This window comes from Marmota marmota, unplaced genomic scaffold (assembly GCF_001458135.2).
Source record: "Marmota marmota marmota unplaced genomic scaffold, marMar, whole genome shotgun sequence".
NCBI lineage: Eukaryota > Metazoa > Chordata > Mammalia > Rodentia > Sciuridae > Marmota > Marmota marmota.
The window spans coordinates 13,799,348-13,810,789 of NW_025999998.1; the positions used below are offsets into that span (position 1 = coordinate 13,799,348).

The following is an 11,442-nucleotide window of genomic DNA, read 5'->3' on the forward strand; positions in this document are numbered from 1 at the left end:
TTTTTACTTGCTTAGTATGCGATGAAAACCTTGCACAGTACTTTATACAGAACTTGTGCATTTTCCCCCCAGTACTGAGGATTGAACCCAGAATCCTCTGCTTGCTAGGCAAGAGCCCTACCACTGAGCCACATCCCCAGCCCTGCATCATTTGATTCTAACATTTCACCTCAAGTGCATAATCCTGCTCCATGTAACTTTTTAGAATACCGATCACTCACTGACATTTCTTCCCAATCCTCCCTGACTATTATTTGTTTCTTTTATTGAATTCTCTGGAACACACTGACAGTCTCAGATTGGACTTTAAGAAATCTCACCCTGGAAAAGAGTATTTCCTCCATAAAGAAATAATAAACACTTGAGAAGATAGATATGTAAAACTTGACTTAAATATGCTATGCATACATGTATCAGATCATGTGGTAACCCATAAATATGTGTAATGCTTATGCTTTCCTGTATCAGTTTTGAAATAAGCTTAATTTACAAATAAAAAAAAAAATCTCTCCTTGAACACAATGTGAACTAAGCATCGGACATAGGGAGACTTAGTAAGAGGCTGCTGCAGGGTTCCAAGAAAGAGATGATGATGAAAGCCGGGCATACTGGGGCATGTCTGTTATCCCAGAGGCTCAGGAGGCTGAGGCAGAAGGATCGTGAGTTCAAAGCCAGCCTCAGCAAAAACTGAGATGCTAAGTAACTCAGTAAGACCCTATCTCTAAATAAAATACAAAATAGGGCTGGGGATGTGGCTCAGTGGTTGAGTGCCCCTCAGTTTAATCCCCAGTACCCACCTCCCCCCCAAAAAGGCGGGGGGATTGATGATGGCCTAAATTCAGTCATAATCTGTGGGGGTAGAAAGCAGTAGAGATCTGAGTGACATCAGGAGCCAGAACCAACAGGGATGAAGAGGGAAAAGGCAGAGTGAGGAATGAGTATGGGAAGTTTTAGAGAAGTGCTAGAGAGAAGCGATGGTTCAGTGTAGAGCACGTGCCATCTGCCTAACTATTTCAGAGCAAGGGCACCCACCATGATGAGCACCCGTTCTTGGAAGTGACCTATTTATAGCTCAACTGTAAGTTCTATTCCTCTCTGTTTACTTCAACTGGGTGTTCAAAGAGAGTCCCATGAGTCAGAGCTTTATGACCAGTCAGGTGAATGAGCCATGGCAATTTTCTAGGCACATATCTGAGCAGCTTCATAGAACCCCACAGGTTAACAGTTTTACAGATCTAGATGGCTTTGCTCCTGCCCTTCAAAATACAGTGGGCCCTCCTTATCTGCAGAGTCGACATTCACAGGATTCAACCAATGAACCCCAATTCAAAAATATTTTCAAAATAAAAAATTGCAGCTTTGGTGAAAACACACTCTTTTCTTATTATTGTTCCTTAAACTATATATATAATTATTTGCATAGCATTTATATCATATTAGGTTTTATAAGTAATCCAGAAGTGGTTTAAAATATATAGGACGGTATAACAGGCATTGAGCATCCACAGATTTTAGTACTCATGGGTGGGTGGGTGGTCCTAGAAACCAGTTCCCCAAGGACACACAAGGACAACTGTAGTCCCCTTTCTCCTATCTGACTTCACTTTGGGTTACTTTTCCTGACACCCTATGTTCCCATCTCACCAAATCCATCATTCCCCAGGTAGAGTAGGCCCTGTCCCAACTCTGATTTTGTAACAAGACTGACCAAAGTATCACTTTCTGACTGCAGCCTGGCCCCACTCCCTAAGGCAGATTTAGTGGCCATATCCTCTACCCACTACAGGGAAAAAAGAGTTTGAATTTATCTATTCATTCAGGTTTTTTTTCTTCTGCACATCTAGTATGAGTTCATTTTTCTTTTTATCAACTGATACACTTGCGTAAATTAATGTAAACATATCAACTTGGATTGAGTTTGATATCATTGGGACAAACAACTGAGAAGGGACAAAATCATGCTTTAAGTCAGGGCATTTAAACCCCAACTCCCCCCACTTCCCACAGCAGATATTACCAATCAAACCCACTTTCTTCTGTCAAGTCTAAACTTGGCATCAAAAATCTTTTAATTTTACCAGTGCCCATTTGGAAAATCATATAAAACTTCTTCCAACTTCAGCTACAGGGACTTAAGTTCAGCAGCCTACCATTAAAACTTATTGCTAAATAGCTTTATGTACACAATACATGGGTCTCAGAAAAAAAAGAAATGTTTTCAAAATAACAGGACCCAATTTATATAAATAATCTCTTTACTCCATCAACACAAAACATACAGCCTCTCCAGAACAGGAAAAAAGTACATGAAACAGGCATTCTTGATAGGAAGGAAATATGTTATTGTTTTCTTCACTAAGTCAGTACTTGCCCAACTGTTTGAAATGACAGTAATAGAAACATACTTGTTGAAGTTTACGAGGTATAGAAAAGTAGTCCGTGGTGCTGGCCCATTCCAATGGATGGTATAGCCCTTCTCCAGCATGATCACAGGCTGGTACTGCGGAAAGGCAGCCCTCTGGTTAATCCCCCGGAGTACCATGGGGTGGGATGGATACTCATCTCGTGTGATGGTCATACTAAGATTCTGTGTGTTCCATGTCTGTACATAGACCTTGAAAGAACAAATAAGAACTGAATGAAAGATGATGAAAATTGAAATAACTATACAAATCTTTCTAGCACAAAGTCAAGTGTCTCTACATTAAAAAGAGAGATTCTGTGATCTGTGCCAGACTACATGAGCAGTGGCCAACTACATCCTAAGCCACACTTAACAATGCAGCCTGCTTAAACTAGATGTGGTCAGAACAGACCCTGCGTTCTTGCTAGCCAAGATCTTCATCATCAGTTCCACCACTGCAGGCCAGCTTATTCATCAGAATATAAAACTCCTGTGGCTTATTCAGCCTGTCATGAAATCCCTCAATCTGAAGAACACATGGGCAAAAAAATTAGTAAACTAATGTGAAAACTGATACCCTCTACTCAAATCTAAGAGATTTTCCTCCAAACCAAGAGATGGAAAATTTATATATCTTGGGGCTTTGGCTTTCAATTTTCCATGACCTACATTAGCCCAAGAAGTCATTTTTCACCCATTCAAAAAAAAAAAAAAAAGAATTATAAAGTACTCTGCAGCAACTGGAAAAACATTAAGCCGAGACAAATTTGAAAATCTTGAATTTATTCCAGTGGCATTCAAGCCACTCTTCATGCCAAAACAGAACCTTCCACAAATGCATCTTCCAAAGGACAAACCTCAGAACAATTTCCTAAAACAAAGCAGTATCCAGTAACTAAATTCTCCAGAATTATTAAAACGTTTGGTGAATATTGATGCTTTATGAAGAATACTTCCATATTTTTTCTTCCATTTCTTACAATCTTGTCTATAATGACTTAATTACATATATGTTCTTTTGTTCATGTCTGACTACTTTAATATTCTTCTGTACTGACACCACTTAAAGACTTAAAAATAGATAGAAAACATACTTTTAATATTTCTGATTGTTTTCATTTAAATACCCATGTAATATAGACTTTAATATATATTATTTTCTTAAATCTTTTATTTATATTTGACATATATTTAATTTGGGGGAGGTGGGCAGGCAGACATGTACATCCCCCACCTCCTGCCCAAGGATGACTGGAGGTGGCAAAAGTGACCTTAATTCTCTGTTACAACCTTTCTTCCTGAGTGTCTTTATCCCTCACGTACGCAAGGAGCTCATATGCCATTTAAAAATGTTTACATACAGCTATAAAATAACTATTCTATGTTGGGATTCAGATGCTACTGTCTTTTGCCTACAAATGTTTGCTACATTATTTCTAAGCAAGAGCAAATGGTTACAGATGAGAACTTCCAGCCCAAATTACAAATTCTCAGGCGAGAACTCCTGACCTGCAGTTCTACCATTCCCAGAGTCTCCTGGGAGGTCCCTGATGACTTATTTTTTCCTGCATCTACAAGTACAAATGGAACTACTCTTCTGCTTTGTTAAGATAGAAAGATTAAGTTCCTACCTCAAATAATGTTAAAAACCCAAAGGGATAAATAATTTATGAGTAAATATTGAAATATAAATGAAAAAATACATATAACATTTATTATTAAAATTAATTTATAAAAAAGTATGAGTTATCATAACCATGTACTTTATAAATTCATAATAATTTTCATCAGTGAGCATCTACCACTTTAAGAAAGCTGACAGATACCCACACGTGAATACACATGGTTGACAAAAAAAATTTAATGAAAACTGTAGCTATTAAAAGACTGAGGGCTTTTTATTTTTGGCTTTTGCTTTAGTTTTAATTCTAGAATGGCCATAGATTCCTAAGTACAGATGGGCAAACAATTTGAAGCAAAGGAAATTCTGATTAAGAATAAAATGAGAGAGAAAAAAAAAAGAAATCATATTTTCAAACCACATTCTTCTCAGTATTATACTGCAGTTAATTCTCTATTCTCTCCTTGTCCCCCAGGACTTAGTCCTATATTACTTTGTTTCTGTTTTTTTTTTTTTTCTTCATGGTAATGAGAAATGCCATAACACAGAAGCTAATAACACATTAAAATAAATGAGAAGCAGTGTCGAATCTTTATCACATTCAAGCCCTTTGTCCTTGTTGATAGATCAGAATCCAAAAATTGTTTTTTAAGTTTTTAAATGTAAAAGTCACATATTTTAACAGTCATGATTCAAAGTCAGAAGAGTGGTGAACAATTCCACTATAAGACGCTCCAACTACAGAAGCTTGAGTGGTAGAAATACAGTAAGCTCCGGCTGCTCAGAGAAGGGACAGGCAGAGTCCACGAATGCACGCTTAACAGGCAAAGCAAGCAGAGGCTGGCGGTGGGGAAAGATCACAAAACTGGTCCCTTCACAGGAAGAGTCCAGACGACGGAATAAGAGCATCTTCCAAAAAAATGGAGGGGCAGGAGGGCTTCTTCCCTGCCTTGGGGGCTTTCAGAGCCCAAATTCCACTTAAAGGATCTTTGCTCTTCCTTTAATTTCCCTATGTTCTAACCATCCCCTTTCCTTTATTCTTTTATCTCCCCTGACAGTCTATTATTAAATCCTAACCTCTCATTGTCTAGAATAGGGTGGGGGCAAGGGGGGTCTGCTTCCTTCAAAATTCTGGGCTGTTGGTGCCTCCGTTCTATAATCTCTTCCATTCAAATCTCACTGTCAAAATTACCTTTGCAACTTAGAGCCCTGACTTTCCTGTGCCATTCCACACACTAAATGTTTTCCTTGTATTCACGTGTCTGTCATCAGGGTCACCTCCCAGAGAGGAACTTCCCACTTTAGTCAGATTCCCTAATTAAGTAAAGAAATATGTCCCTGAAAGCAAAGGATAAAACTTCCTCTAAGGGGACACAGCTGGAACAGGGCAAGAAACCTAAGAGCCAAAACACAAGCGTTCTCTCCACAGCAATATTTCAAACCTATTTCAACAAGGGTGAATCATTTTGTCCTACTACAAATCACTTTTTCATTTGCAAAACTGAGGTGGCTTTCAGTAAAACTCACTCCCCCACCCCTGAAAAAAATCACTCTTGGCAAAGCACCAATCACACCAAGAAGCTGAAGTGACCTCCTCATAGAGGCAGCGCTATGAGAAGCTTGAGGACTCAGCATCCAACTGCCTTCTGGGCCTACCTGGGCATAGGTCCCACTGCAAACCACTGCATTCCACTCAGTCACGTTGACACAGCTTGGATGGCGGATCAGGTAGTTGTCCATTCGTCCCACATAAGTATCCTTGTACCCTGTCACAGAGCCATCAATGTCATGGAATATGGAGTTCTTGTCCCCATCCAGCTCACAATCTTCAAACCAGGGCCCAGGTTTTCCAAAGAAGACATTCAGAGAGACCTGATGGCAGTGAAAACCAAGGACATCACAAAATAAGGGCTCCTGCCATCTCGGCATCAGTCTTCGATGACCCAAGTGCCTGCCCATCACACAACTGCTTTAAAGTGAAAACAGTTTGGAGTTAGGGTTCATTGTTGGTAACTACGGCACCCAGTCAATCAGAGTCTGCTTGGGGGAAAAATGTCTAAAGCCTTACAAAGGTCAATTGGCAAATATTGAATCTCATCTTTTTATTCCCTTTTTCCCCCCCACTGAAAACTATTAACCTGCTCTGACAAAACTAATTATGGTAAGGGAAACGAACAGAGTTGAGAGAAAAAGAACTATGAAGTTGTATATATAGAGAGTTGCCAAAAATTATAAATTCCACACATAAGACCTATGTATTTCCCTGCATGCAAATTATACCTCAATTAACTAAAGACCTATTAAAGTATATCTTTAGAGCTAGTTAATGTATTTCATCCCAAAAGCTTTAGCTACTTATTCATATGACCCTCCCCACCAAAAAATAAGTATAGTTCAAAACTGATATATCATGTAAGCCGTAGCTTAGTATATCTGGGTTACTACTGAACTCACTGAAATCTGCTGAAATGTGTAGACTGCTGTCTCTCTCTCCTCAACCTGACCATGCCCAGCTCAGTAATTTTTATATCGGGTGGTTAATTTAAAGCCTTTACTAAACATGTACAAGTGACCTGCAAAGCAGATTGAAGATGACAGTTTATAGCTGCTTCTTATTTGTGGAAAATTACTGATTTCCTCTAACATTTCTTTATTCTTACATCACCCAAGGATATTTATCATTTAGATAAAGCTACTCATTGGAAAACAGTGAAGTTTGTAGTCAAGTAGGTCCAGATTCTTAAGTTTTACAGTTTTCTTTTTCCTTTGTGCCTCCTATGGTTAAATTTGAGAAAAGCTCATAGTACATTTTCTACCTGTTTATGCAGAACAAATTTTGCAAACTGTTTCTTTTAGAAACTATTCCCAGAGTATCACCACCACAGAAAACTCCAAGCAGGATGAACCTCTGAACTTAACCAACATGCATGCTCTTATGCTGTTATAATTTAACATTACGACTCTCACAATAAATGCAACATTTCAAAAACTGCTTTTCAATGTGACCACATCAGTGGTCACTGAACTCTATGCAAGGAGGACTATGGGGAAGTCCACATGGGAGTAAGCAAACAGCCAACCTTCACACAGGAGAGGTGCTCTAAGGTTCACCATAAAGGGATGGGGATGTAGCTCAATGGAAGAACACTTGACTAGCAAGGCCCAGGAGTCAATCCCTAGCACTGAAAGAAGAAGAAAAAAATCTTCCTACTTATTTTATATGGGAAAACATCTCTTAGTATGGCCCACCTCTTAACCTGGGGTCACGGCACCAAAAAGAAAATCAACCAATTAAGCCAAGAACCTAATTTTTGCCCCTACCTCAGTTCTATGCCCTAGCTGTTTTAGAAAACTAGATAGAGACTGATAAACCTATCTTGTGCTTTATTTTAAAGTGGTCAACCATAAAGTTTGTGACATGAGTGACAGAACTGAGAACTTTGAGCTATTCTCCAGTTTTGGCTTATGTCACCACCACCGTGGACCTGGCAAGATGGCGAAGTCCTGCGAGTCCATAATCAGACTGTCCTGTGTATTACGGACAACAGGGAAATGGTGAAACTGCTAAGAAATTCACTTCTATGGGCTACTACACTGTAAACAATGGAAGTCTATCTTCTTTGCAATTTTTATAAAATCCACCCAACAGTTCATAACAGAACACGATGTTGATCACACTTCCCAGCATTCCTTTGTGTCCCCAATTTTTTATCTTCCAGGTACCCAGAAAAACAGCTCCATATAAGTAAAATACCAGATAGGTCCCAAATCCTCCTAGTGGAGATGGGGCTATAGTACTAGCTTATTATACTCAATTTCCCAAAATCATAAGTCCTCATGTTCCTGTGACATGCCCCCTATGTCATCACTTTAAGTCATTTACCTAATCAAGATTATCACTTGAATGTCAGAGATACCCCAAGTCACCTGGGACTTCTGTTCTTGCCTTGAACTCAGTGGGAAAGAGTGAATGGGATTAGGAGTTGCACGTATTCTTCTTCCCCAACATTAAGATTTAGTATAAACCCTTTGTGTTTTTGTCCTTCAGAATCTGTTATCCCTTCTTTTCCCACTAATATATGTGTAGGAACCTTAAGAATGTACTTACATGTGGACCAAACTTCACAAGGGAAATGTTATTTCTGGGGGTTATCTGCCAGGTATTCTTCATGAGGAAGCCAATTGCACTGCTGTACCTATCTGGAGTTGGCACATATTTTTTAAAAGTACTCCTGGTGAGATGAATGGGCCCGTCATAAATCTGAAAGCCTCTAATTGGGAATGTCCTGTTAAAATACAAGATTTTGTTTTATGCAGATAGGCCTGCCTCTTGACCAGCACTTATTTGTGTTATACAAACTGCTAAATATCCTGTAAGTGCTAAGCACAATTCCAGGGTACCAAAACAAGTCCCTCCTGGAATAAAATATATATATATTGCAGTGGGAACGATAAACAAAAAAAAAACAAGTGAAAATTTCAGATACTGAGTGCAATAGAGACAAAAAGACATAAACACAATAGACTGAGGGAAGATAGGCTCCTTTTGGATAGAACAGAGGTCTCGTTATAGAGGTGACTTTGGATTCCTTGCATCAACTCAGTTAAGATGATTTATTGAGGGCTGGGGGTGAAGCTCATTTATGGAGCACTTTGCCTGGAGTGCGTAAGGCTCTGGGTTAGATCCCCAGCACCAAAAAACCTCCTCTGAAGCCACTAAATGACAGTAAAAGGGTGAAATGATATAAATAAAAGTAAAAAGCTTAAGTCCTCAGGGCTTGCTATGTCAAAGGGCTGGCTAGATTGAGAACTTCTTTGTTTTCATATCCTTCCTTTCTCCTTAGCCTACTAATCATAAATCTTTAGCCAGAATTAATGTACAAATCCTATAATATTCTCAATTCCTTAGGTTTAATTTCCTATTGAATTCTTTAATCACACTGCAAAGATTTCTACAGTAACTAATTACAACTTGGCGATATGCTACAACAAAAGCATACACCCTAACAAGAAAACCCAGTATTCTGTGTGAAAACCTGTGCATCGTGCTATGTTTCTAAGCACATAACTCAAAATGGTTCTCCCTCATAGAAAATATTATAAATATCAGTACAACAAAAATAATCCATTCATCAATGTGAAATTTGTTTTGAAAATCTTCCTAGGCAAACAAAAACAAATTTGAAATCAAACTGGAGGACAATGTCCAATAAAAAAAAAATGAAATCAAATCACCCACCATGATACTGCAGCCCATTCCCCAACCAATGTGGCTCCTTTTTTTTTTTCCATCTACACTATTAGGAGAGGCAGGTGCAGCCTAATTATGTTAGCTATTAAAAAAATTCATTAGGTTCTTTTCCCAGTGGCTTCCATGGGATTTCTACATACTATAGCATATCCTGATGCTCAATATTCCACAAAGACAAGCACCACCGGGGTACATCTTAGTGGCAGAGGATTAGTCTGACATGTGCAGGCCCTGGGCTCAATACCCAGCACCAACACAATAAAACAGAGTCTCAGGAAGCCAGGCACAAGGGCAGAGAAGCCAAACACAGGCCACCCTTTGCCAGAAACTAGTAAAGTTGAGAGTCTGTTTGCCCAATTCTCCTACCTCTGACCCAATATCCAGAGAGCGCACTCCTTTAAGGAGCTGATTCTTGATGAATATGGCATAAACTTACATTTGAGGTCTTTAGAACATGCTTTGAATTTTCTCTACCTGGTTTTCTCTCAAATAAAATAAGGACGACTCCAAACAGACTCACAGAACTGAAGTAGAGGTTAATTAGTTAACAGTTTTCTAAAAGCTTTGAAGAATCTTTCTAGTGCTAAGTACTATTTTAATGGCTCTGATCATGCTGACAGAAAACAAGCCAAAAGTCTGCCCCTCCCCTACCACCTCAAACACTGTGAATTATACAGTCGTGGTGGGGTTTTGAGTCAATTTTGGCATCAACCATCTCCTATTTTCTAGGACTCGTTTTCAAGAGGTAATTTCCTTTTTCCAGTGGCTATTTCTGAAAACCAACATCACAAACCGAGGGAAAACTGACCTAATGTCATAGTTTATGGTTTGGCAACTTTTTATGTCTCAAGAAAGTAAAAAGAAAAATAAAAAAAAACACCAGCTTACATAAGGTCTTATGTAAGAATTAAGAAACAAGGTAGACTTCCTTGTTATAAAATCAATGATAGAATCTATGAAATGACTAATAGTTAATGCATGAAATTTAATGAGGATAATACACACAATGATAATAACAGGAGCAACAGTAAGATAGGAAGTTACAGTAGGAACCAATCTATCCAGAATTATTACAGAAAATTTTTCAGTGTTACATTTTCCTTCTATTGCTTAAATTAAAAATCTCTATTACCAAAGCAATGTTTACCTATTCCGAGGTAATGTCCGAGGCTTCTGGTCTATTCCTCCAATGCCAAAGTACTTGTTCTGACCACCCTGAAAACCGTAATTCCTGCTCTCCCCAACAAAGAGGGATTCAGATACCTCCTGGCTGGAACCTTCATCACTTGGGAAGCTTCCATCGCTGTTAAAATGAAGACAGTCATCAGCTCCACTCCTTCAAAAAATTCAAGTTTACCTCACAAGAATGCAAACTATAACTTAAATAGCTTAAAAAAAACAAAAACTTCAAAGCCAATACCTTTTTCTATTATACTTTCAATTCAATGATTATCGAATCACCAGGAACTGACTTTAAACTGTGAAAATACCTCTTATAAATTATTAAGTGCCTTGCAATTTACACAGAAACAAAGGAAATTTAATTTAATAGCCACAACTGATTGGTCTCAAGCAACAGCACTGCAAATGAGATAATAACATGGCGACAACAATGATTACCATCCGGAGAAAAATATTAACACAAAAAGTTTAGTTCTTAATGCTAAATTAAAGCAGCTTCTAAAAGAAAAATATTTTTTTAACCTCCTATTTCTCTTTCTCTTTCAAAGCCTATTTTTTTAAAAAAAACTGCAGTCTAAATCTCAAATGCTTTCTTCTAAGCAAAAATTATGACTGGCTTGTTCCTCTGCGGAATTCCAGCCAGATTAACCTACTGCTTTGGTATGAATTCAATTAGTCAATAAAAATGTATTTTTGGCCCTCTAGTGGTACCAGAAAGAGGGTGCTAACTTTTTTTTTTTTTTTTTTTAATGTTCATGAATAATAAAACATTCCTGTGCGTTATCTACTCTATTCTCCATCCGCCTCCCATCCCTGGAAAAAAATCTAGGGTAATTTTACCTGGCTTTATAATAATCAAGTAAGCATTTTTAAGCAATAACAAACCTGGCAAAGGTTAGTCCTATTCCATTATCTGCAAATCTGTAAGAGAACAGATGATGACAGAACACTTTAATTTATCGCATAAGAGAGAATTCTCTAATA

General features: G+C 38.3%; 1 protein-coding gene across 5 annotated transcripts in view; it reads right to left on the bottom strand.

The window, feature by feature from the left end:
• Positions 1 to 11,442, bottom strand: part of Cemip2 (cell migration inducing hyaluronidase 2) — a 74,156-nt gene that overhangs the window by 15,505 nt on the left and 47,209 nt on the right. For all 5 annotated transcript variants that reach the window (XM_048806904.1, XM_048806906.1, XM_015492924.2 and 2 more), the window contains 5 exons: positions 11,344 to 11,379; positions 10,424 to 10,579; positions 8,134 to 8,311; positions 5,682 to 5,897; positions 2,406 to 2,614 (listed from right to left, as the gene is read on the bottom strand). In XM_048806904.1, the coding sequence (XP_048662861.1) occupies positions 2,406 to 2,614; positions 5,682 to 5,897; positions 8,134 to 8,311; positions 10,424 to 10,579; positions 11,344 to 11,379 (795 nt within the window). The remainder of the gene's footprint in view (positions 1 to 2,405; positions 2,615 to 5,681; positions 5,898 to 8,133; positions 8,312 to 10,423; positions 10,580 to 11,343; positions 11,380 to 11,442) is intronic.